Source organism: Silene latifolia, chromosome X, assembly GCF_048544455.1.
Source record: "Silene latifolia isolate original U9 population chromosome X, ASM4854445v1, whole genome shotgun sequence".
NCBI lineage: Eukaryota > Viridiplantae > Streptophyta > Magnoliopsida > Caryophyllales > Caryophyllaceae > Silene > Silene latifolia.
The window spans coordinates 29,530,485-29,557,106 of record NC_133537.1 but is presented as its reverse complement, the minus strand read 5'-3'; the positions used below and the strand labels follow the sequence as shown (position 1 = coordinate 29,557,106).

General features: G+C 38.4%; 3 protein-coding genes across 4 annotated transcripts; 1 reads left to right on the top strand and 2 right to left on the bottom strand.

Moving 5' to 3' along the window:
• Positions 1–13,124: 13,124 nt before the first annotated feature.
• Positions 13,125–13,888, bottom strand: LOC141617115 (putative 1-acylglycerol-3-phosphate O-acyltransferase). The gene is made up of 4 exons (XM_074434290.1): positions 13,752–13,888; positions 13,607–13,653; positions 13,304–13,422; positions 13,125–13,211 (listed from the first exon to the last, which is right to left on the bottom strand). The coding sequence occupies exons 1-4, from the start codon at positions 13,886–13,888 to the stop codon at positions 13,125–13,127; spliced, it is 390 nt and encodes a 129-aa protein (XP_074290391.1).
• Positions 13,889–15,596: 1,708 nt separating this feature from the next.
• LOC141623177 (F-box protein At5g67140) lies at positions 15,597–18,509 on the top strand. 2 transcript variants are annotated; one of them, XM_074439261.1, is made up of 5 exons: positions 15,597–16,034; positions 16,563–16,709; positions 17,108–17,243; positions 17,839–17,937; positions 18,066–18,509. In XM_074439261.1, exons 1-5 carry the CDS (start codon positions 15,925–15,927, stop codon positions 18,264–18,266), a joined length of 693 nt encoding a protein of 230 aa, XP_074295362.1. In that variant the 5' UTR covers positions 15,597–15,924; the 3' UTR covers positions 18,267–18,509. The 2 variants fall into 2 exon arrangements, with proteins under 2 accessions (XP_074295362.1, XP_074295363.1); XM_074439262.1 differs by lacking the exon at positions 15,597–16,034 and adding an exon at positions 16,296–16,428.
• A 576-nt stretch (positions 18,510–19,085) lies between these two features.
• LOC141623176 (PI-PLC X domain-containing protein At5g67130) lies at positions 19,086–24,738 on the bottom strand. Its single transcript, XM_074439260.1, has 9 exons — positions 24,434–24,738; positions 23,855–23,977; positions 23,410–23,547; positions 22,864–22,962; positions 22,433–22,736; positions 21,879–22,102; positions 21,382–21,468; positions 19,826–20,281; positions 19,086–19,329 (listed from the first exon to the last, which is right to left on the bottom strand). The coding sequence occupies exons 1-8, from the start codon at positions 24,536–24,538 to the stop codon at positions 20,093–20,095; spliced, it is 1,269 nt and encodes a 422-aa protein (XP_074295361.1). The 5' UTR covers positions 24,539–24,738; the 3' UTR covers positions 19,086–19,329; positions 19,826–20,092.
• Between the last annotated feature and the right edge of the window lie 1,884 nt (positions 24,739–26,622).

Below are 26,622 nucleotides of genomic sequence, written 5' to 3'. Positions count from 1 at the left end.
AGGTTTTCAAAAGTCGTTTCTTTATAAAAGTTGTTTAAAACTTGTTCAAAGGAGTTTGTCGTTTTGTAATGCGTTATGCATATTCAAATGGGCTTTAGACACGTGATTGACGCGGCGTCGACCTACTAGGACGCGACGCGAAATGTAGACTTAGGTATGACTGACGCGACACTAACTTAGATTTGACGCGACACAGGGATGACTTTGACGAACTTTGCTTAAGTATGCGCAACCCCTAACCAAGTGTGGGTGACAATGCGTATCGGTTCCAAAAGTATAAGAATTGCAAGAATGATGAAGGCATATAAAGGTAAGGCATGAGCCATGGATCAGCTGTCTAACAGGACTTCTTTCACCACCGTTTGCTGTAAAAGAGACCCCTCTTGAGGCACGATGACTTGGAGAATTGATCTAAGATCTTTGTCATTGTCCAGACCGAGTACTGGCTAGACTTAGAGGAATAAAGGAAAGGTGGCATCTCGGAAGAGAAGCCCCCAGGATGAGAAGATGATTCTGGAATTTTGGTAAAAAAGAGGTTGGGCGACAATAAGGAGCCCCCAGTATAGAGGTGTTGGTTGTGGAAGGGATGTTAATTGAGATTGAAAGTTGGAAGCGGGGATGGTTGAGATGGTTTTGTCCTTGAGGACTGCCTACGTATTCACGTGAAGTGAAATCAAACCAGATCGTAGTTCTGAGGTTTAGTTAATTTTGTTTGGGTGTTGTGGTTGTATCCTTATTGTGTAAGAAAGGACTGCCTACGTATCCACCTGAAAAGGTGAAATCAAACCAGATCGTATTTCAAGTGTGTGCCTAAGCTATGTTGTTAGGACCTTAAAGTGCATGGGTCACAAGGGTAATATTCCTTTGGTGACTCGAAGAATCGATTTGAGATAACTCCCTCTGATCATAGACCAAAGAGGTATAACTAAGTTTGTAAAAGTTTCCTTGTCATGTGAGCACACTCAAAAGTGGACCCTAAGGATGGATATGGGCAAGTCCCGTTCTAGGTAGCAAAGTATTTGAAGACTCCGTGTCTGGGTCAAGGTTAAACTGGATTAGATATTTGGAATGTGGAGCTTGGACATAAGAGGCTTTGATGAACAAATCTCTGGAGCTTGATTTTGTGGAGTTAAGGCTTGATGGGGTTATGGCTTGTAATATGGCTTGGAAATGGAGTCTCTTGGCTTGATGTAGCCTGAGCACATAAAGGTAGGTTAAAATGACGTGGGATCAAGTTTCTATGTCTTGGCCCTAAAGGATGGGTATACTTGACAAGCTTGAGAGGATTCTCAAAATTCCTAACTATCTCCCTGTAACGGTCTCGAGAAGGACTTAGGGTGTGTGATGTGTGGAAGGTTAAGTGGGTTGCTAGCTAACCATATTTGTTGGTGTCTGAGGTTTTAGCAGTATTCTGTATTTGAGTTCAGGCTTGTTCTTGATTCAGACTCGGATTCTCGGTCTGGAATATATCTCGGCCTTTGCTCAGATTCTTGATTCGGGTTTTTGAAGATAACATTGACTTTGGATATTGACTTAACTTGCTTGATCGAGCCTTTTTATTTCGACTCTTTTATCTTGGATATGGATCTTGGTTATTTCTCTTGATTGAGCATTTGTCTTTGATCATGGCTTATATCGTCTTGGATTTGACTTGGGTCAGACTAGCGCCTTTAGTGTGAAATGGGTTGGTCTTTTAGTAACACGGGTTGTTTATTGTGGGGAATGGGCTTGCTTTCCGTCATGGATCATTAACAAGGGAGACGGTTTGGATTCGTCCTAGAATCTCTTGAGATATGCTCGTATTAGACTAGGGTTATATTGTGGTTTCTATTGCCAGACATGGAATAGGTAAGAAAAGAACACGGAGTTTCAGGTCCTCTATAACTTTGAACGGAACATCATATAAATGCACTCACATTGACTGTCATGTGTTGTTGTTGTTTGTTTTTAAAATGTCTCAAATCAATTCTTGTTGTCACAGGAAAAGGGTAAAGGAAGAGATATGATAGAATATGTGGATTGAAAAGTGTGCTTTTATTGAAATGGATAATAAATGTATTTAACATAGATATGAGAAGACACGTGACTCATGGGACAGCCCCCAGGTTGTCACTAGGAATGAAAATGGAGAAAGATACTAGAACAAATATGAGATAGAAAGCCTAAGACTCGGACTCGGACTCGGACCCGGACTTTGACGCGATCTTAGACCTAGACTCGTAATCATCGGCCCATGCTTGAGCATTTTCCCTTCCAGCAACTGGCTTCGGCATCTGACTTTGAGCATTCACCGATTTGAGCACCTCATCTTCGTCATTGGGAACATTGAAAGGGTAATAGTCAAGAAAAGTTTCTTGATAAGTGGTATATCCATGAGGATTGCCTAACTTTGCCATGTGAGTTAAGGGTCAAGGGACAATTCCCGCTTTCGATCATATCCTGAATGTCGTTTTTAATTTGTAACATTTCTCTTCAGTATCATGCCCTTTGCCTCTATGGTATTTGCGGTAGGCATTCTCATCCCAAAACTTGGATTTCTTCTCTGGGTTAGGCGTAGGTCCTATAGGCTTCAACATTCGTCGCTCCATGAGTCTCTGAAGGGCATCGGTGTATGTAATACCAATGTTGGTAAATTTCCTAAGAGGTGTGCCCTTATTTTCGGAAGCCTTTGTAAATGACCCCGAAGGCTCCATGAGGTTGCCTTTGTTGATTTTGATTCTTGGATGAGAAGAACTAGGAATAGATTGTCCATTTGTTGCTTTCTCCTTAAGACTGTCAAGTTGAGGGTTTGTTTGGACACTTTTCATCTTGAGAGGTCGGGCATCAAGCTTCTTACTCATTTCAGCAAACTGTTTCTCCATGTTGGAAAGTCGGAAGTTTAGATTATCAATGGCTCCTTCTATTTTGGAGAATTTATTGTTGAAGGTAATGGAAAGCATGAGCATTCCATTTTGGATATCTTCATCTTCGAGGCCATTGATTTCTTTATCATCATGATGATTGAGCAGACGAGAACAATCTAGAGATGGTTCTTCATCATGCTTAATGATATTAGACCCAAGAGGGTCGATTTTCTTGGATTTCTTGGCGGAAGGTGGCACAGGAAGCTTGCGATCCTCGATCATATCCTGAATAATATGCTTTAGACAAAAGCATTCCTCCGTATCGTGTCCCCTACCTCTATGGTACTGACAATATGAATCGCCCTTCCATCTAGGGAATATATTTTCAGGGTCTGGGGTTGGACCAATTGGATGAAGTTTTCCTTGGGAAATCAGTCTTTGTAGAGCTACTTCATATGTGGTTCCGAGGTCATAGAATTCCCTATGAGCTCGTCCCGGCCTTCTGGGTGGAGTTTGCAAGAGGTTAACTCCCTTGCCTTCATTGGCCTTTTTAGATGGGTGAGTTCTGTTGAAGCTATAACTTGGCCTTGGGGTATGAGAAGATGGTAAAGGTTTCATCATGTCTATCCTATCTTCCATATTGGTGACACGAGTTCTCAAATCTTCGACGGTGGCCTGAAGCTTAATGACTGCAACACTTAGTCCCTCGACTTCGACAAATAAACGTTCTTGAACACTTTCATTGGAAATTGCAGAATTCCTGCCGAGAAGAAAATGATGCGCATTACAACTTGATTTGACATGGGATCACGCATACTAAGGCAACAAACAAAGGATACGACGAGACGAGATGGCTAGAGTCTTGACTTGTGAATCCAGGAAATGTCGTGAGTGACTTCTCGTGTTTGAATTCACGGTGTTTTGACCTTTAGACTCGAGTGTTGACTTTGACAGAGTGACCCTAATGTGATTGACCTTATTGACGGAATTGATGACACATGTTAATTCTAATTTGTGTTTTTTAAGACAGACTTGACTCGAGGTTCGGGTATGTGTGTCCCGAACGTGTCACTAGGGGAATTCAAGAAACAGATATGGGAATGACTCGATGTGTGAGTCGAGGTGTGGAAATGTTTAGATCCTAATTGAGTTGGGGTAGGGAGTCCAAAATGACGGCGTTACACCTTAGGACTTGACTTGAACTTTGAAAAGACCCAAAATGTAAAGAGAGACGGGTTAATGACTTGACAGAGTTTCGACTAGGACATAGTCGGTTTGAACTTTGACTCTAACTTAGCCCAATTGAATTCACACATTTACATTTACATGTTGGAAAATATTTTGTTTTTTTTTTGGATTTTTATTTTACACGGATTTTGAAATGGGTATTAGGCCTGAAGTTTGACTCGGCATATGGACAGAGTTTTGACTTATTTTGCGCTATTTTGAAAATATTTATATTTTGAAAAGGATTTTTTTATTTTACAAAATTTCGTCATGGTTTTGTTAACCAAAATGGTGATCACGTATATACATACATACATGCATTATAACGGGACGCTGAGTGCATTTAGAAGGGTTTTGGTTTAAAGGGTGGGTTGCCATACCAAACAATCAAACCCGGGGTCTGTGGAGAGGCTCGTACCAAACAAGAGTAAGGCCGATTCCTAGTCCATTTCCTCAAGTAGTGAAAGTCCTTGATACAAACAAGAGTAAGTACCATGGTATGGATGACATCAATCGCTATCCATCCTTAGGCCCAAATAAGAATTAGGACCGTTTACACGGGACGATTGGTCGAATTGGTTGGGTTGGGCCTAGGAAGGCCGAATAAACGATCTAGGAAGACCGAGTTATGAAAACCGACAATTGTCTTGTACAAACTATTCCCTAACCTTGTTCAAGTTTCGCCATTGGCTACACGTAAGTGTATTATCCCCAACGGAGTTGCCAAACTGTGGACATGGGCCACGGGGGCGCTTGGGAAACAAGCGTTTGCATTTGTGGAGTCGCCACCAATTTTTATGGGAAATTGGAACCGTTCGAATACCTCGTGTCATGTCAAGACACAAAGTAGTGACATGAATACCAAGCAATCGTTACCCTTAGCATTCTATGTCTAGAATGACTCTCGTGGATGCCAATGAACATGGATGTTCACAGAGATCTGGAGTAAGGGGTGAGGGTACGTATTAGGAAGCTCTTTTGGTCGAACACCTAATCCCGCCCGCCTCGATAGCGGCCTCTACTAATGATTAGGGAAGTTATTCATACTCGATATATCGTCGATTATATGCATGCAATGCAACATCCAAGTTTTAATCCTAGCATGTGAATTTAACTAAGTCGGTTGACACATAGTTTAACAATCAATTGGGTCGAAGTAAGATTTAATGCTCAATTACATGTGAAAACATACAAATAATACAAAATACAAGGAATAAAATTACAATAATAAGAAATTATAATAATTACATCGGGATTAGCGATTTATGTCGAAAATACCTTTAAAACGGATAATTTGGGAAAAGAAAGAAGAAAGAATTAACGAACAGAAATTAAGGCGACAATACGGATAATAGTCCATTAATACATAAGCTAATTAAACTAAGTCAAGCAACAACGGAGTTCAGAGACAGAACTCAACCTGGAACAGGCGCAGCAGGACTGCGCCCTTTGGAAGAGGCGCGTGAATCTTTGCGTCTGTTCCCAAGGGTGAGTTCTGGTGCCGTAGCCGAATCGCAAAAATCGTTAATGTTCGTGGGTTAATTTAATGATTGATTTATAATATTTACTCGGATGAAAGTGATTATCAGGTTATTTACATGTGATTGAAGGTCATAAAGCAACAAAACATGGATGAGACGGAATATTACTAATTAATTACATGGAAGAATGATTGATTAGTGACATAGGTGAATGAAATAAACTAAACATGATGAATTAATGACAAATTAATGGCGAACATGATAAAAGACAGATGAAAATATATCAAAAGGTCGAATTCCAGAAACCCGATATGAACGAATCGAATTCCTACAACCCGGAATGAATTTAGTGACGAAAACCCGCAAATATGAGATTATAAGGGATTTAAGTCGAATTTAATGACGAATTAAACATGTGAATGAATGATAAATAATATACATGTGAGATGATAAGCTATTATGTCAAAGAATTAACAGAAACAAACGAAACAAATTTTGACGAACAATTACGAGAGGACGAAGGAAGAAGAAAGGAAGCGAATCTGCTGGCGCCTCACGAAGAGGCGCGGCGAATGCGCTCCTTCAAGAGCGCGGCGATTGCTGCGTCCTTTCTCACGTTTATCTTCGATAATCCGCAAAAAGGGTTTTAAAGCAAGGTTTTACAAATCGGTTTTAAGAAGTATTTTCGACATAAACCTTACATGATGAATACAAAAAGTAAATAACAATAATAAAAGAGAGATTTACACCCTCAGACTTACATGTTTGACGAAACGAGAAGGACTAAGTTATCGATTAGCGATGCTCGACTCGAACTATAATGCAAATATGAAAGTGCCCTCGTAAAAGGAAAACGATTAAGTTAATTAAGTTGATTGATGTGGAGTTGGTCAAATTGGTCGGTCATGCAAACGAGGCTGGTACTCAGAAGGATCCGAGCTTACGTGGTCAAATGTTCAAGCACGTAGACGCCAAAAAGTAAGAACAAAGGTCTAGAATGCAAAGGGAGAAGAGAAGGGCGGACACTCGCGTGAGAAATATGAGGAGCGAAGGCTCCTATTTATACTAATAACGTGAAGGAATTAGGGTTTCGGAGAGTCTTTGGAAGTGAATCTCGGAAAGATATGAAAAAGATACGAAAATTACGCTGTAGATACCCAGTATCTGCTGAGACTCCAACAAACACCCGATGATTATCGGACTACAACATGTTTTGGGATCGCGGCGTTTGATCGACAGTTTGTGTACAACTTTACGTCGGAAAATTAAAACGATTTCGAAAACAAAACATTTCAAAACATTTCAAAAATACCTGAAGTGTTTAATGCACAACGACGGGGTCGCAATGACACTAACTAGAGTCAAAACCGACACCGAGCCAAAAACCGACTCGAAAATTCAAAATCCCGACTCCAACAACGAGTCAAACCGAGTCAACCACAAAAACAAAATATCTCAAGCCTTCTATACTAAGTTTTCCCGGATTCATGAATGGTCAAGTACCAAACATGTGACTACAAAACCTGGGATAGAACAAATCATGATTGCGTTTGTTGTGATAGTGACAACACAACTCGAAGTGCCGCGACGTGGCTCGCGCCTCTTTGAAGCGACCAGTGGCCACGTCGCTCAAAACTCACACAACCACTCATTCTCCTATAAATACCCCTCAAATGTCGCCCATTTGAGACTTACGCGAGTGTCCGCCCCCTCTTTTCTCCCTTAAAATTCTCGACTCGACTTCTAAAGTCACAATCCGACGCGTGTTTACGACCTACCGATCGTAAACACGAGCCTTACACATTGTTTGGTACCGTCATCGAGCATTAAACTACTTGTCCGACCACTTTGACCACTACACCATCACTAAACTTTTAAAACACTCTTTTACTTACCAAAACGGTTTTAAACCGAGTTTTTTCCGATCAAACAAGTTGTTACACTTACGTCGGTCACTCGCCACAACCAAACATGTAAGTATGAGGGTGTAAAAATCCTCTTTTATTATGTTTTCATTCGTTTCATGACTTTAACATGCTAAAACATGCATAACATGAACCAAAACATGGAATAAACGAGCCAAAACTGATTTTTGGTCCGAGGCGAAAGCCCCTTAGGTCGCCCTGCGGCTCGCGCCTAAATGGGGTGCTCAGACCAGAGATCAACCGTGTTTGTTCTCGTCATTTCCCTTAATCCATTTTTCATATTTTTAATCGGTTTTTACCATTTCAAGTATTTTCGAAACCTTTTTGTTTCATTTTACATGTTTTAACCATAAAGCATTCTTCACCCTTGGTTCTTTATACCATGACGGTTAAATCCGTGTTTCGGTGATAATATTTGGTTAATGACATTTAGAAGGTATTTTAAAGCCTTTTATTTCATTTTTGGGAGGTATTTTAAAGTCTTTCATCATTTCTTTACATTTTCAAAACAAGCATATTAGTCACCAACACGAAATCATCCTTGGTTCTATATACCATGCCGGATTTTAACCCGGGTACGATGATGAGTACCGACTAATTACATTCAAAATGGACTTAAAACAATTAGTCCATAATCATTTTCAAAACTATCCATGTCAAGCTTGTCAAAACCGAACCCGACACCGAATATTATCAAATAATGATGATTATTCGAGTCTAGTTCTTCAAATTAACAAATGTGGTCTAAACGACCCTTTCAAGATCAAACCGGGTTCAAATACCCACTTTCAACACGTTTTACAACGTTTTCTAAACAGCCAGCCGTTGGCTAACCCGCGCCTCAAGCAGGTCTTTTCTTTCTCATTTTCAAAACCAGAGGGAGGCCCCTTACACCGCCGGCTGGCTCGCGCCTCTTATAGCCGTCTGGTGCAGGGTCTGTTCCCTTCCAGCATTAATCTAGGACGATCCCGACTCCGGTTAACCCGGATATAGGACGGATCAGATGATTATTCAAACCATATTTGCCAAATGCCTTACTAAGACAAATGGATCATGTTATGCACCCTAAACCTAATACGGTAAATGGATGTTTAATTTCCGTCTTGCATGCAAATCAATCATTAATCCAACTCGACATCTTATACTTGATACTTGGATTAAATCAAACCGACTTATAAAGCTCTCACATGTTAGGTTTAAATCATTGGATGCGCATTCATGCATTTAAACCGTTTTATCAACTTTTGCATTCAACCAACCAAGATCGATCAGTAGAGGCCGCTAAACGCGGGCGGGATTGGGTGTCTGATTAAAGGGCTTCCCAATACGTACCTTCACCTCTTACTCAGAAACTTTGGATAGTGGACGACCTTATCCAGGGCGTACGAGAGTCATTCTAGAGATAGGATGCTAAAGAGGGACGATTTCCTTATCTTTAGTACCTATGTCAAACGCTGCTTTGTGCTTCGATTTGACCGAGGTATAAAGTGGAATTCGAACGGGTTCCAGGCATCCCACAAATGCTTGGTGGCGACTCCGAACATCTCTAATCATTTCGAGACCCTTACCGAGACGAAACCGGCCGATCTAAAACGATCCGGTCGAAAGCACCTTTACGCCGCCGAGCGTGGCTTTCAAAAAGATCGCTGCCATTGTCCACAGATCGGCTGGGCATACGCTGGTGGGCCATGTCCACATACGCAGAAAAGGAACTGGGAAGAGGCGCAGCAGTCACTGCGTCTCTTGGAAGAGGCGCAGCACCTGCTGCGTCTATTCCCAAGGGTTTCCTCTAAGGAAGAAAGATTTCCGTGTTTGAGTTATAGAAGGACGGAATAATTCGGTTTTCCTTAATATTTTATGTGAATATTACGGGAAATTGTTTACCAAAGGATAAAGATTGTGAAATATTTATGAAATATGGAATAGAAATATCCGGAACATTCCAGAACATTCTGACTCGGGATTTAATGGTTATCAGAAAATGAAGACGGTTTTAGGCCCGGACTCCAAATGTACTCTAATTACTGTCAAAACGACCATATCGGCGCGTAGATGACAACTGAGGTAGACATTAGTATTTGAGCAATCACTTAACGATAAACTTATGAACTGTCACAAATCGTTCCGCGTAGCAAACATGCGGCCCAATCATCACCGGGTGGTTTGCGAGAGGTGCAGAAATGAGGTATCTACAATTAAATATTATGTTGTAGCTTGTAAAGTAACATAAACACGTAGACCAGACTCTGTCCAACAACACATAGATATTCTGTAACACTGTTTTTCTGAAAGTTCTAAACAGTTTCACTCAAAACTTATGTTTATCTACACACACCGTCCAAATAAACGTGTTTTAGACAAATCGTTTAGTACAAAACATTGCTTCTCAATTAAATGAAGTACAGTTAAATTTAGTATATTGTATTTTTTTTCGAGTTTATTTATAATTATTTTATTCTTCACTATATCACTTCATTTCCTACTACTACTCCATCCATTGTTTCTCGTTATACTCTTTATTTCCCCCGTCCCCTTTCTTCTCCCCACCCTTCTCATTTCCCTTTCTTTTAATAGTTCACGTCCTTCCCTTTTCCTCTAGCCTTACTTTATCTTCTTTCTCAACATTCCCTTTATCGACTTCCATCCTTTTCCCCATCCGCATTCTCTTCTTCTTTTTCTCCTCCTACTGTCTGTCCTCATCCGCTTTCCCCCCATCTTCCCCCGCCCCTCCTCTTTATTTTTCCCTTGTTCTGCTCTTTCCCTATTATCATTTTTCTTGCCTCTTTTCCTATTCCTAGCCTTCTCCCATCTTTATTTTACTCTTTCCCCGCCTCCTCTTGTGTCTCGTCCAGTTTCCTTTTGAAACTTTTAAGAAAGTGAGATCGTGACTAGGATTGTCTCTACTAATACATTACGAAAAGAAAGTTCGATAAACTTTTAAAATCTATTTTTTTAAGTCGAGTTTTCTTATATTTTTTTATTTTTTAGTACACCTCTTATATATCCTCCAATTTCCCTCGTCCTGCACTTGTTTTCATATTACTCCTTCCATTTTTCCTCACACACTTTCTCCTCCCCTCCCCTCCTCCCCTTTCATTGTATTGTTCACATCCTTCCATTCCATTCCTTGTCCATATCTCCTATTCTTTTCCCTTAACTACTTTCTCGGCCCTCTATCTCTTTCCCCTTCCCCTCCTACTCATAGCCTTTCCTCGTTCTCTTCCCCCATTCCTCTCCCTCTTCCCTCGTTCTATTATTTCCCTCTCTCTTCTCTTTGACGTTGCTACCTCGTCCTCATCCTCCTTAAACTTATCCTCCTTGGCTTAAAACATTATCTTAAAACACAAAATACGAGTGATTACTTGGTAATAAGATAAATTTAAATTCAATTTGAAATGACTAATATAAAGGTTGTTGGCGCAAGCTACAAAATATCAAATATTATAGGAGCTCCTGATCCGCAAATTTTTCATTTAATTGTCCTATTTATATATTGTTTGATACTCCCACAAATTCTATGAGCGCATAGCAATCATTGAGCTGAAGTCCGATAGTTCATAGATCGTAAGGATCATGATATTCAACACACTTTGACACGACTAAATCACCAAAACTACTTGGTCCACTGACTACTCCTATTCAACAAAATCTTATAAGGTTCACCATAATGGATTAATCAAACTCACGGATTACACACTCATTGATTACAGAGTATGCTGGGAAAAGAATGTAAACAAATCAAGAGACACAAAGTAATGACATGGGAAGGCCAAGCTCAATTTAACATGGAACTTATAAGCTACTCGAAAAAGCATGGATCAACAGCTTGAGAATCCTATTGCTGCCAGTCCTCACGGATGTCAAAGGTGTAGTTAATCCCCGTGTAGCATCTGTTATCATCAACAAATTGTATAAAACACAGTTCATTTCAATTGTTAGACCTAGATTGCAAGTTATCTTCAGTACTGAAGAAAGTATCATATTCAATCTATGTATTTTGCAGCCTGCACTGAAGAGAATCATAAGTCATAACTGACGACTTCTTATGACATAAGCTATAGCACAATTAAGTTGAAACTTGATCACTTTAACAAAGAAAACGCCTTGTACCTTGCATATCTCTTTGAAGCTCTCACGTATTTGCCGGCCTTGAACTTGAACAATGCACTGCATTCCTCCTTTTTCTAGCATGTTGCTTCTATTTTTTCAGTTTTACTCATATCCCATGAATCCTTATCCTGAAATCAGAATACAGTTTTTTCACTACAACGCCTCCAAAACAGTCTATAACAAAGAAGCATATAGCTAGTAGAAGTAAAGGATGATCAACTTCACCAAACAACACTTGATTAAAATGTGAATGTCGACGTACAACAATTTGATATGCTTTTTAAATAAAGACTCATCTATACGTCATAGTATGAGCGATCAAACATATCCGACCTCTCTCCGTGTTAATCAGGTAGATGATTGTCTCGAAAGGACCCATAACTAAATTTATTTTTAATGGGTTCACTCAGCTGACATGCCATCACAAAATCGGAGGGACAAATGCAGTATGAACCACAGGGATAGGCGAATAGACACACTGAAAAGTTGCAAACAACAAAAAATTGATTCGAATTAACATCAAAATGTCCCATTTGTTGGGATGACATCAAAAAATTGTTGGGATAACATCAAAAAATTGATTCAAATTAACAGCAAAAAATTGATTCGAATTAACAACAAATGGGACTCCTACACCTCATTTTTAATAATTGTAAAGTCACTACAAGAACAATACCATAATCCTTGTTCACCGCATATTTCATTAACAACTCAATTTACCAATTACCATTAGCAACTCACCTTTTATAACAAAACCTTCACAATCTCGCATGATTTAACACCACAAATTTCTAAATTTTAAATAATTAAAAGATGAAATAAATAAATACCATAATTCGCAAATCAGTTTCCATTAGAAACACAAAAAAAAAATCAAAAATACCCTAAATTACACCAACTTGCATAATTTAAGTATTTAACACCACAATTTTCTAGAAGGTATTCTAATTGAATGATGAAATAAGTAATTACCATAATAATCCTTCTTCGGCTTTCGACTGCAAAATGATGTCGTCAAATACCTTCAATATAATACAACGATACATCATTATTAAGCTACTATATGATCACAATTAACAAAATAATTACTTGCGTCTTACTCCTGCAACCAACAGGATGTTGGTAACAGTGCGAAGAAGTTACTTGCGTTAAAAGTTCTAAGCCATTAAGTTTTCATAGTTGTTACCCCACTCTTTGGTCTAAAACTAAGTATATAAAATCGTTAGTAACGCGTATTGTGTCGTATTCTGAACCAAACTTGGTCCCCAAGGCCCTATGCCTCTGCATAATAACAAAAATCGATTAGAAAACTAAATGGAATAACATAAGCTTAATCTACTTTGCAGAGTTTGGATGATGCATAGAAAGCCGTCCTTACAAGATGACTCTTCTCAAAGTATCGTATAAATCCCTCTGGCTGCCATTTTGATGAACGATAAGAAAAGGAAAAACGAGAAAGCAAAATACCTCAAAACCTCCGAAGGAATGAAGAAGTTAGACTCCCAGAGATAGTTTAAGACACCCCTTTCCACGATGCTCTAAATTTTCTGAGAAACTCTTATTTCTGTCTGTGCTGCAAATCCAACTGGTCCAACTAAAATCAAGCGTTGGACATGCTCAGGGTGCTACAGAAACATATTTATGCATTAACTAATTAGACACAAAATCGAGTAAAATTGCTCAACTGAATTAAAACTAACAATGTGACAATAGAAACATTGAGAGCATATTTAGAAGCAATGTAAACCCCAAATGAATGCCCAAGAAGAATGAAACTGTTGAGTTTCATGGCTTTATTCCATTCCCCCAAAGAATCGATAAACCATGCTTCTGAATCTGCATTGTGGTAACAAAACAAAAGGCGTTAAAGAAGTGCCGCGTAATTTCAAGAAGCCAAATATTTATCTAACTCCATCTTAAATTTCAATGCATGTTTGATTGACCACAAAGACGACAGTCGGCAACTACATATAGCATTTGAGAAAAGAGAGTTGAATATGACAAGTAAATGATTCCTAACCTTCTGTACTTTTACATGTAAAATCAGGCATGCTTGATCCACCCCAACTGCAAGGCAAGAGAGAAAGCACAGAGAACTTTAATATCGAATCGGACTTCTACTTTCAAACCCATCTTACAACGTGTAATCCATCCAACTTGCTTACCCAAGTTGATCAATTGTAATAACCCTAAATTGACGGGCCAATGCATCAAAATTATGAAAGAAGAAGCCATGAGAGGTACAATATCCATGAACCATAGCCATGGTGGGGGCATCATCCTTGCTGTCAAAGGTAACCATATTTATAAACCTGGCTCATTGCTTACATACTTGAAACCAAAGATAAATACGCCGGTTAATCGCTCGCCTTTTAAGGTAAATAAATGGAGGACAAACCCACAATCAAAGTTCTCACCAATATTTGGTCGGGAAAAACTGAAATCCCAAGTTAAATTCTCCTTCATTGAAAAGAAAAACAGCGGCTTCGGATCTTGCGCAGCGAAAAATAACGAATTGAAATTGAATAAACAACATTTGGGATTCAAAATCGCTTGTTAAAAGCGAAAAAATACCAGTAAATAAGGAAAGCAAATCAAAGTAAACGTAAAAAAAAGACTCAAAATCGCTTGTAAAAATGAGTAAATACGAGCACATAACGAAATCAATCTGAGCATAAACAACAAAAAATTGGATTCAAAATCGTTTCCTCATTTATCTGAACTCAGTTTTTTAAATCTTATAATGTTAGAATGAAGAGATCTTAATGATTTCTTTAGCAACATCCTCATTAATCTATCAAAAATCCACCAAAAATTACATTCAAATATATGAAATCACACCAAAATGAACGAAATTAAACTTCATATCAAGAGTCTAAACCCTAAACAAAAACCCAAAATAAAATCAAGGAAATCGATGGCAAGGATACTCACACAATAAAAACGAGGGAGTTTTATGTAGCGGTGATAAGACGATGATGACGGCGACGTTGATTCCAATATCTCCGCTTGCATGGTTGAGGTGCTCGCGATCATCAAATACAGTGTTTATTTGTGAGAGTGAAAGTGAAGGGAAAAGGTGAAGGGGTGTGTGTGGTTGAGGAAAGAGAAGAGGAGAGGGAAATGAATGGTTGATGAGAAATGAGTGGTTGGAGTGAGCAGAGTGAGACTCGTATGAAGGAAAGGTCTCAACAGGCCCAAATGAGAGGAATGATGGGTATGAATATAAGGAGGAAAGGTAATAAGTGAGGCCCAAATAATAGTCATCCAAATCCCGCACAAAACACTCATCCCATACCCGCAAATACTATGCCATTATGAGGATAATTCAGAACTCAGACAAAAAAGAGCCCAAAACCGCACAAAACATCCAGCCCAACCCGTTTAGTAGGTACTATTCATTAGGCAAGTTACTATTCATTGATGAATAGTAACATGAGTGCTCTGACATTTTATAAAGGTTAGCCATCCAAATCGCGCACAAAACACTCATCCCATACCCGCAAATACTATGCCATTATGAGGATAATTCAGAACTCAGACAAAAAAGAGCCCAAAACCGCACAAAACATCCAGCCCAATCCGTTTAGTAGGTACTATTCATTAGGCAAGTTACTATTCATTGATGAATAGTAACATGAGTACTCTCACATTTTATAAAGGTGTTAGATTACTATTCATTGATGAATAGTAATATGAGTGATCTCACATTTTATAAACACAAATTCTTGTTTGTGACGGCACATATCCGTCACTCTTGAGTGACGGATACCATTTTACCTCACAAAGTACCCACTTTTTCTCTATCTGCAACACTATTCATGTGGTCCCCTTTCTCCACTAACCTATTTTGTTACCATTTTATCTCACAAAATATCCGCCACAAATGGTAACCCGTCACAAGGGAGACCAATTGTTTTATAAAAGTGTTAGATATAAGGTGTAAGATTTATAAAACAAAAGAAAAAAAACGAAATGTAAAGACAAAAAATTAAAGAGAATCCGTGGATGAGAATATGAGATTCAGATGACGATTCTATGAGGCCACATGACCACATCCCTCGTCCATCTCTTTCTCCAAAAAAATCAAAATTATAATTAAATTATGTTAAGTTATACGGAGTAACTTGATAGTGTATTAAAGGATGTTACTTTGCTTGTCTTGTTAGTTCCAGAAACTAAGACGACCTATACAACGTTACCATCAATTTATTACGCTACAATATAATAATTATAATTATTACACCTTTCTTCTTTCTTTTAACAATCAATCTCTTCTTTGGATAATTTTTCTTCATTTTATTCCCAATTATTATATTTAATTTAAGGGATTTGATCATGCAAAATAATATGTGGGATTTTAAGAAAGAAGGAGACATAGAGACTCTTCCTACTGATCTCCTCTCTCATATCTTCTTCTTCATCTCCTCCTTTCCTGATTTAGCTCAGTAAGCCTCTCTTTTTTCACTTTTATGTTTTTCTTTTTTTTGGGCCGAAACTTCGGGTAAAACCAGTGGCGGAGTCAAGAGGGTGCTAAAAGGGGCGCTTGCTCCTAACCAATGAGAATTTTGAAAACGTGAAGTTGGAATTTCGGAATTTTTTTTTTTTTTTTTTCTGAGTTTATCTTATTGCATTATTACTCATTCGTTACATTTTTCTGAAGACTTCAACTACAAATCCTAGCTCCGCCAAGGGTAGGACCGTGCTTTATGCAATTATGCCTTTGTCCTTTTAACAGTTTGTATATTTTCTTTACGCATTTAAGAAAAATAGAGGACCGTACTTTTTTTTTTTTTTTCGTCAAATGAGCGCACTACAGCTAACTCTTATTCTTAGAGAACGGTATTTTTTAATGTGGGTTGTAAGAGCACACATTATATGTAGAAATATTCTCATGATTATTTGATGAGATATCGATAAATGATATTATTGTTGTGGATTTTGTTGAAAATAAAAGTGTGTTATGAATATGACAGGGCGAGCTGTGTAAGCAAGAAATGGAGGGAAGGGGTGAAACAGTCACTAGGAAGGAGGAAAAGTCTAAACTTTTCAGGTTGTATCATTGATGACGTCTCCTTTGCTCGTCTTGTTCATCTTGCCTTCTCCCTTACGGAACTTGACATGTACTTCCTAACCTACACTCTTTAATTTCTTTGATTTCTTTTCAATTTTGATGCCTGTTTCTTAATATAAACCGTGAATTAATTAATGTATGTTGTCCCTTGGCCTAGTGAAGCATTTGTTTGTCTTTTATTAAAATACTGCATAAGTTCCGATTGTTGAGGGTTGACTATATATTGAATAGATATGAATATTTTCGGGCGGGATTGGGTTTGAGAAAGGCTTTGCCTGTCTATGGTGAGATAACTTGCGATGAAAATAGATTTGAGAATCGAATGAGCCAACCACTAATTATAATGTAAATAGTTTGTTGATTGAACTTTCTGAGATGAAACATTTTCCTGCAATGTCTTTACTTCAGTTCGTTTATTATTCACTTGTTTGTATGGCTAACATTCAGATCGAGGAGTCGATGGGGATGTCAAATTACTGACAATGGATTGTTCCAAATATCAATGGCAAAATGTGCTGGAAATTTGACCTCAGTTTCTCTCTGGGGTATGACTGGAATCACAGACAAGGGTGTTGTTCAACTGGTATAACATCCCTATCCCTACCTCCTTTATTTCTACATTACACAGTGCATTTCAATTATGTCGAAATAAATGTTATATAAGGAGTGAAAGGTTTTCAGTTCACTGTATCAATATCATGTAATAAATGCTTGCCAATTAGTGGATACAGTTGATACTTGACCAGTTGACCTATGCAAACTATACAAGGATGATTCAATTACAAAGTGAGGGCCTATAATCTGTGATATACGGTTAAACCTGCGGTTGTTACCGACTTACCGTATCTAATACTGTGATTTGGACATTTGGTACCATGATTGAGATTGCTTTACCCTTGTTTGGAATTTGGATGCAAGGGGTTGTAGGCTGGTAGCGAAGGGAAAATGAGATCAATTTTCTATTACGTCCAAAATCCAAAGAGCTTAAATATTTGTTAATGCTTACAAATTCGCTCAGATGACAATTTTCTATGGAGTTCTACCAAAGCTAAATAGTAGTCCCTCATCACATACTCTTGTAGGCTTGTAGCCATTGTTAGACGCTAAGGACACGACTTGTTAAAATCCAAGTGTACCCCATTTTCTGTTCTAACCTCAAGATGGACCATTTGGTGCAGGTCTCAAGAGCCACTAACTTGCAGCACCTGAACATTGGCGGGACTTTCATCACTGACGAATCCCTGTTTGCTATCGGAAATAACTGCATCCATCTCAAGGTAGTCCTCAGTAGGCATGAATAAAAATTATGATATGATATCATGATAAAAACGATATTACTGGATTATCTGAGGAGGAATAGAATACCATAATCCCTAATACTTGATGTCAATTCCTTTTTTTTCAGAGCATCGTCCTGTGGAGTTGTCGCCATGTGACCGAGATTGGACTTCTCTTCCTTGTAAATAAGTGTAGGAAGCTTGAATCAATAAACGTGTGGGGAACGAGAGTTCCTCTAGACTTTTTCATTGGCCTGCTTACTATCAGCCCTGCTCTGCAGATCAGGCCTACTAGTCTACTGCCTAATGCAGAAGCCATTCCGGTATGAACTTTCGGCTAAGTTGGGTTTGCTTAACCAATTGGTGTTCATACCTTCGATTACTTGAAGGAGGTTGTATTTTTTTTTCGAGAATAAAAGATGGTGGATGTGTGTACAGATTGTTTCCGTGGTTGATGACCATTTCTCATCTGCTCAAGGGCAATGGAAGGTCTAAATGAATATTTTGTATATTATTTATCTAATAATATGGTTGATGGGTGGTTCTCTTACGTGAGACCATCTCATGTACAAGTATGTTTTAGTGTTTGCCTCGAGGATTTTCACTTTTCACACGTTAGCTATCGATCCTCTTCCTCCAACAGATAAGGTAAATTCCTGATACGAATATGCAAGGTTTCAATGTTTTAGTTGTTTTGATACTTTTCCGTTTCCTTGTTAACTTTTCTTTGGGATTCTACTCGCGATAGGTTTCCGGGTTTTATCCCTTCTTAATCAAAAAAAAAAAAAAAAAAAGCTATGGATCCTCTTCATTTCCAGCAGTCCAGATTTCAATCTGGAACGATGTATAGATGTTTCTTCTACTGCCAGTGGCAAAAAGGGGAGGAAACGGGGTCATGGCCAGGATAAGAGCTTTGAAAGATAAAGTTTGATTGAGACATAAGACAGTTGATTGTCACCCTCTCTCGATTTTTGTAGTGGTTAATCCACCAGTATTGGTTGGAGCGTTCCCATGGCGTGTGATTAAGAAATATGGATAGATCATGATCTGCTTATAAGGGAGGGAGGGGCCATAGCTGAGTTAAGTGAATTCATGACCTGCTCATAAGGGAGGAAGGGGGCGAAAGTGGCGACAATGAAGACGGAAAATGATTACAGGACACCTATCTGCATATTCCATTCCGTTAATAATAATATATAGGCATATATATAGCTATAAGTCTATAAAACAAATACTACTAGTAAAATTTGACAAGGTGATCATTTCAGAAGTGTCCCTGAATTACAGAGCGAGCTAAGAAACCTCAGCTGCAGAACGTATTACCATAATGACAGCCTTGATTTCTCCCTTAAAACTACCTGCTGTCCTCCACATTGCTCTCTTCTACACGGCCTGCGAAATAATAGAGAAGTAGCTGAAATAACAGTCATTTACTCGGAGAAGGAAAAGAAGAGACATAAGTGAAAGTCTAGAGACTAGGGTTATGTGAGCACATGAAACACAAAAAGACAGTCAATAGGGTTCATGAGTCATGACCCCTGACTAAATGAAAATCATGGTAAAATTCATGCCATGAACTTTTATAACGTGAAATTATCCAAAGAACGGAAAAATTTTCCTCTCTTTTACTAAATAAATATATATATCATCGATATGTATCTGTGTTATACACTGCAAAACATGACATCTCGTTTCACGGAATATCCCAGTCCGGCATTGAGACACATAGTTTGACACTTCCAGCCTAGTTTGAATACATCATGATCAAGCGCCATGAACAACTCTTTTATGATACAACAACAAAACGTTGGCCCCACAATGATTTGGGATACAATACTTAAACGAATGAAATTGTAAATTCAACAAAATGACTTGACTAGCAGTGTACCTGATCACTTAATCATCTCTGACCCGTGCTTTCGTCTTCAGAAGGCAATCTATCTCAAGAGTAAGTCTTGAACTCTTTGTCTCATCCTTCTCTATTAACTCAACCTTTGATGTAACCTAACATTCGGCTTCCACGTACTAATAATCGGTAAAATCTTCCCTACCTCCACAATTATTTCCGACACTTCCAAGTACTACAGCATTATGAAGTAATCAGCATAAATTTGTTACTTCCCTGTCACTTTTGCCCTAAGTTACATGTATATAGCTATAGAAATGCTAAAAATAACAACACTAAGTGGATTGAACAAGTGAGTAATAAGTCCGGGTAAGAGGCAACAGGAGCATATCCAGATAGCTGGACGGATCCTGAAAAGCTACCAGTGAAACTTGGGGTAGTAGGCGTAGCTATACTTGGAGCTGGTATGTTTTTGCAAACTCCAAAAGGCGACCCTGGCTGCAACATGTAAAAGAATAGAAGTAAAGCTCTCTTAATTCCCAAGGTTCAAGAACGTTAAAAAGATGATGCAGAGTCAAATGGGTGGATGCTATATCGTGTCACTTCGACACTTCACTTTGGTTGCTTGTTGCATGTCTTAAACATTTGGATACAACACTTTGATTCGGACCAGAAATATGAAACTGTTTTACAAATAGCCATGTCAATGCTCAGACCCCATATCGGGGACTGAAAATAACCAAAGTGAAAGCAAGCTTCCAAATTGCTCTCAAACAAGTTTTGTCACATATAAATGCAGAGAGCTGGCTGCCAGAAACCAACAGTCAACATAATTTACCTGGTGCCCTATGGCAAGCTATAATTTATCTCAATGTAGCAAGAAATGAATCCGTATAAGCCAAAAATGGAAGAATGCAAATACATGTTGGTGTTATATAGCAATTTGACCCACATCAACGGAGAAAATAATCAAAACTGTGTAGGCTTGTCTAGCAACAAGTTATGGCTGTTATAGTAGTCAAATGATTGAGACTTCAAGATACCAAGATATTTAAGACCTGTCAGTCTGTCACCTCTATATCAAAAGCTCCATCAGCGAACCATAACTGAATATGCTATAGGAGACTGGAAAAGAAATAATAATGATTTCCAATCTCAATACCATGTTATAGCCAACTTGCAGCAGGTATTCTGTTGCAAGGGCGTCTAGAAAGTAATCAGGAATCGACACTACTATTTGAACCTCCCGACACCTGAGCCACTACTACCAAAAGCAATAGACGCTACTACTTGAACCACCTGAGCCAAGGAGCAAGGAATGGTAGGTTTGCATACAAAATAAACACATTTCTAAGGAGCTATCTGGGCCAAGGCCCCGTCTAGCTTTCACATTGATCTGCCAGTGGCGAGGATCGGAAAGAAAAAATTAACATAGGTCAGGAAAAATTCATAGAAAGTCAGACACAAAGATAAGTGAAGTTTCAGTCAGATGCACAAGACTGAAGAACCTTATACTAAATACCAATCTAGGAGCATACAATCCAAGTCCAGAATATGGCTCCTGGAGAAATACCTACAAAAAAAGAAGATGAACAAACCTGGCAGGCAGTCACGGTGTTACACCCACACAATGTCCGACCGTTCATCCTATCCAAAATGTCGAAAACTCCTGGTCCATCACTCCTCTGCATTAATTAAACAAATCATCTATCAGGATTATGATGCTAGGACACTAATTACACCGTAATGAATGAGTTTTGTACAAGACAGTAATACAGTATCACACGTGAGACCGACCTAAATTCTCGTGTATTCATAATTAAATTATAAGGCTGATGAGTAGATCTCAAAGGTGAAACCATCTCATACTCCCTCTTATTCACTATATTCTTCCCCTTTCCTTTTTGCACAAGAAATAAGAAAGTGAATTTGGACCACACAAAACACACTACCCCACATGCAATTTAATTTGGACCACACAAATCAACCCAAAAAAGGAAATAGGGAAGAAAACCCGAATAATCCGAATAAGGAAATATGGAAGAATATAGTGAATAGGAGGGAGTATAAGTTTTTGTGAACTATAATAACCTACCAGGTAGAAGTTCACTGCGACAAAGTTAGGCATAACATTCCCTGCAGCTTTATAGCAGGTTCCCACCATTTCAGCCAAAGGGGCAGAGTTCTCTTTGCAAGCTTCATCTTCAACAGGATATGTTGGAAAGTAGTTCATCAAAAAGAGTGAAGAAGACTTTGAATTTAGCTTCTTTGATTCTTTTCTGTTGGGACATGAACCATCTTTCACTCCAGGATCTCCAGCTGCAAAACCATTACATAACGAAAATTGCTAAATACGACACTTTTACCATCCAATATTCCACTTTCTTACTCCTTCCATCCCATTTGTATTGCCAATACGACTTCGAGTACACATTTTTTTTTTCACAATATACAATAGCTACAGCTTAAAGAAAATTATATGAATATAGTTTGTTCGATAAATCAAATGTTACAAACTTTAGCTAGTATCTCTACCTATATGTGGAGAAATCAATGGCTAATGTTAAGGAACATCATTTTACAACCCGAATCAAATGTGGACAACACAAATGAAATGGAGTACAAGAATAGCATTCAGGAAGAGCTTACGTTCATTTTCCAGCATATATCTCCACTGATAAGCAATTCCTTCAGATTCCTCCTTTGAAGCATCTGAAGTGAAAACCACTAACCGATGATTTTTTTGAACCATATCATTCACTGTTGGCCAATCTTCACCTTTTCTAGGCATCTTGGACATTGGATACCAATACTTGTCCAGTCCAGCATTCGCAAAGAGACGAGTTAACCCTTTTGGAGCATGGACATAATCCTCAATTATAATGGTCACTATTTCAGAGGGATTAGAACTCAAAAATGCTTCCACTTCCCTCAAAGTGTCGATTGCCGTTCCCTGAGTCATCAACATGGCAATAATATTCATGTCATGACTAGCTTTACATGTAACTATGTAAGCTCCAAATACTATGCAAAGTTAATCGAATATAGATTCATAAGTGAATAAGAGAACAATATATTACAAATGCAGTGATGTTGTAACACTGCCCCTGGAACGAATGGCAGAGCCAAATGTCATTCTGAAAATCGTACATGTCCAGCATCAATCCTCGTACTCCATTCTGTACAATAGCCGAAAATCAACCATCAGCATAACCGCCATAACCTACTATAACAGATGCTCCCTAAAATATACAATACAAAAACCTACTCCTTCCGTCCCGGTCAATTGTTGTCCTTTGGTTTTGGCACAAAGACCAAGGAAAGAGGAAGGGGCCAATTACTAAATGACAAGTGGAACAAATTGAGTGTGAATGATCAAATTGTTCATCAAGTTCATTCTTAAAATAGAAAGGACAACAACTAAGTGAGACACCCCCATATGGAAAAGGACAACAGGGAGTATATGAGAGTCATGATACGGTCTTACATATGAATCCAACCCATCAACCATTTAATAAATGAGAAATAATAAATATTGGGATTGTTCAAACAAGATCCACAAAAATGTAATTCCAACCAATACAGGCAACTTGACTATTCGACCAAAAGGCAGAAACACTACATACCCTTAACTGATTAGTCACTGTATCTTCTTGATTGTAAAATGTGATTCTTTGAACACCAGGCAACGACGGTGCATTCACATTGGAAAATGCATTGTGAGTCACTAGCCATGTGTACTTGTTAAAAGGCAGCCCACTTATCTGTTCACACCACCACACTCAGCAAAAACCAGATACAACATCCGCCAATAATTGACATAATCATTCACAAAAACAGTACCAAATGAACATATTTACCACACATTCACTTACCCTACACTCAATTACAAACCATTTAAGAACAGCCATCACCTAAAAATCTAACATTCTGTTATCTTCGTCCCAATCATTTGTTTAACTTTGACATTGTCTGTAAGGGTTATTTTAATAAAAGGTAAAGAAACGATTGAGACGGATAGAGTACTAAATTGATACAAAAAAACAGAAAAATATTCCAGCAAAAACTTACAACTGAGGTTGGTATGGTAACTTGGCCTCTAGTACAGACAGGTTGACGTTTATTAGCAGAAGGGCAGTTGCCACAGTACATTCCAGGTGCACAATCAGTAGGTGCTGAACATGTCTCCAAAAGCTGTGTAATTTTGTTTTAAAACCAAACAGAAATTCAGATAATATTACAATTAACCCAACACTTTCTATTCACAGTATTCCGTTACATAGATCTTGTATGAATATATATGCATGTAATCAGTGGCGGAACTAAGGGGCCTCGCAGCGTGGTCCAAAAATTTGAAAACTTTTCGGGTTTTTTTTTTTTTTTTTTTTTCAGTTTACCTTATTCCATTTATAGTTTATTACAAATCTGGTTCCGCCACTGCGTATAAGTGGCAATTCAATAAGAAACCGCTAAACAAGTTCAGAATGTTCCCAGAACCGTGTTCAAAAAATAAAACTTTGAGGTAAGACTGCATAAATAAAGAGTTCAATAGATAAAGGGGCTACAAATCGATAATTTAAACCGGGTCTCTCAAATTTATTAGACGACCCTATAATTAAGTAGTATAAAAGAAAAATGCAAGGAGATCACCTGGCAGTTGCCGTTAGAGCAAGCTAAGGAGGCATTGAAAAAAGGAGCAGAAAAGAGTAACAAAATGTGGAAAATAGGATGGTTTAGGAAGTTGAGCAGCAACATGGGCGACAATTGTGTGTGGGAAGTGGGATACGAAGAAATGGGGAGAAAATTGGAGACTTCAAGTCAGTTACCAAAGAAAAGGGAGCAAAAGTGCTTTAATTGTGGACTAATGTCACTCTCTAGTGTGTTTTACTCTGTAGGGGTAGAATGGTAGATTGATGCAATGATGCCACCAACAAGTGGCCATCTCCCACTTTCCTAACTCTACTGCCTTGTCAGATGTCATTTATTTTACCACTGACGATCTATAGAACTATAGGCATGGACGGTGGGCCGGCTCGACCAACTCTCGAAATCGGCTAGAGCTTGGACAGACCCCATTGTTAGACATTATCGACGAATTACTTTAAATTGGCAACAATTTTATTAAACTACTTATCCCATGCCTCAATATTAATATGGTCCGGTCCCCACTTCACGATTAACCTTTATTTGATCTTCGGTTTAAGGAGTGTGGTCCGATTGATCTGTCTAGAAATCGACGAACACCCCACCATTAGGGTCATTGTTCACTCAGTGTCCTGGACAAAGATTAGACCGATCCGGACCAGATCGGACCAATTTTATTTGATCCTGGTCCCACGGTCCACCTATTTACTCTACTTTGGTCTTCGATCCTAAGTTAAGACCAAACCGAATAGACCGCTCGGACCGACCGATAGTGGACCGAAGTTATGTAAGAAAAGAATTTTTTAAATTGTAATATTATTGATTTTATTTTCTACTTTGTTTACACGTATTATAAGATGTGTAATTATATAGTTAAATCTAGTAAGAAAATAATGTTTATTTTGATCGTTACGAATTTCTCGAGTTCTAGTTTTATATGCTAAAGCATGTCAATGACAATAATATTTGGTCCACTTTGGTCCATTTGGACCGGTCCGGTCCACGCGTTTTTATGGTCCAAACTGGACCGGACCAATATTAATATGGTCCGGTCCTCGGTCCACCTCTTAACCCTTCTTTGGTCTTCGGTCCAGAGAGTTTGGTCCGGTCCCGGACCAATGAACACCCCTACCCACCATGTTGTGCACGAAAATCAAATGCGGAGAGTATAATGTACACAAACTTAAAATATTGACTACCATGTGCAACTTGACAAGGTTTAGGGGTACTGCGTAAATTTTCCATTAATTTTATTTACTTCGTTCCCTAGTAGTTATATAAGCCTAATTCTACATTTAGCGAGGAAATGAAGAATACGGTTTAACAATAAATCTATTGTCATCAGACTTATCACCTTCTTCCTCTAGCAAATCTATCTTCTTTGTTATATAGGGGTTGTTTGGTTCACTATGAGAAGATAAAGTTCCTAGGAAGTTAAGTTCATGTGAATTTGTAATTCATGTGAATTGTAAAAATGTTGTTTGGTTGTCATGTGGAAAATGAATTCATGTGGGAAGTTGCACTTATCAAGAGGGGGCTAGGTAAGCAACTTCCTATATTATGGAGGAATTGAAGTTCCATGAGAAGTTCTAATTCCCATAAAATGGGCAACCAAACAACATCATATTTAAGCAATTCATGGGAATTTCTACTTCCATGATTTAAGAGGGCAACCAAACAACCCCTTACTATCGTTCCTAGGTGATTTATCCACCTTTAATCAACGTAAATTGTAATTATTACAACCTATCAACTCCGAAAATTGAACATACATATTATTATAAGGTTACCAAAATCTAAATTTATTTACATTTATTAATTCCTCTATCCAAACCATTTCTTTTTTTAAATTTTTTGTGATATGTATTTTTTTTGAAGAAAAACACCCCGAAGGGTATTAATGCATTAATGATAAATCATAGACCGCTGCCGAGTTTGCACAACGGAGGTAACAAATCTGACCACACAGTTTTACCACTAGACCTAGGAACGACATGTGCTAGCGCATGAGCTACTGAGTTATTAATGCGACTTGTGTGAGACCATACTACCGAATGAAAGCTATTACAAAGTAATAAAATGTCATCAATTAAAAGAGAAAAGGGACTCCTCCCGCTGCATCTCTCCTTGAGCGCATCTACAACTTGAAGACAGTCGCTCTCTATCACCACATTACGAATTCCACGCATCTTTGC

Excerpts from the sequence above, each read along its gene's own strand:
- LOC141623176 (XM_074439260.1), bottom strand. The coding sequence starts at position 24,538 with ATGTTGCTGCTCAACTTCCTAAACCATCCTATTTTCCACATTTTGTTA. Across the intron at positions 22,963-23,409 it reads CAGTGACTAATCAGTTAAGG|AATGGAGTACGAGGATTGAT; the intron begins GTATGTAGTGTT and ends GCTATTGTACAG. Across the intron at positions 20,282-21,381 it reads ACACCGTGACTGCCTGCCAG|CCAGGGTCGCCTTTTGGAGT; the intron begins GTTTGTTCATCT and ends TACATGTTGCAG.
- LOC141617115 (XM_074434290.1), bottom strand. The coding sequence starts at position 13,888 with ATGGTTACCTTTGACAGCAAGGATGATGCCCCCACCATGGCTATGGTT. Across the intron at positions 13,654-13,751 it reads ATTACAATTGATCAACTTGG|TTGGGGTGGATCAAGCATGC; the intron begins GTAAGCAAGTTG and ends CTTGCCTTGCAG. Across the intron at positions 13,423-13,606 it reads TACATGTAAAAGTACAGAAG|ATTCAGAAGCATGGTTTATC; the intron begins GTTAGGAATCAT and ends ACCACAATGCAG.
- LOC141623177 (XM_074439261.1), top strand. The coding sequence starts at position 15,925 with ATGCAAAATAATATGTGGGATTTTAAGAAAGAAGGAGACATAGAGACT. Across the intron at positions 16,035-16,562 it reads TCCTTTCCTGATTTAGCTCA|GGCGAGCTGTGTAAGCAAGA; the intron begins GTAAGCCTCTCT and ends TGAATATGACAG. Across the intron at positions 17,938-18,065 it reads ATAACTGCATCCATCTCAAG|AGCATCGTCCTGTGGAGTTG; the intron begins GTAGTCCTCAGT and ends CTTTTTTTTCAG.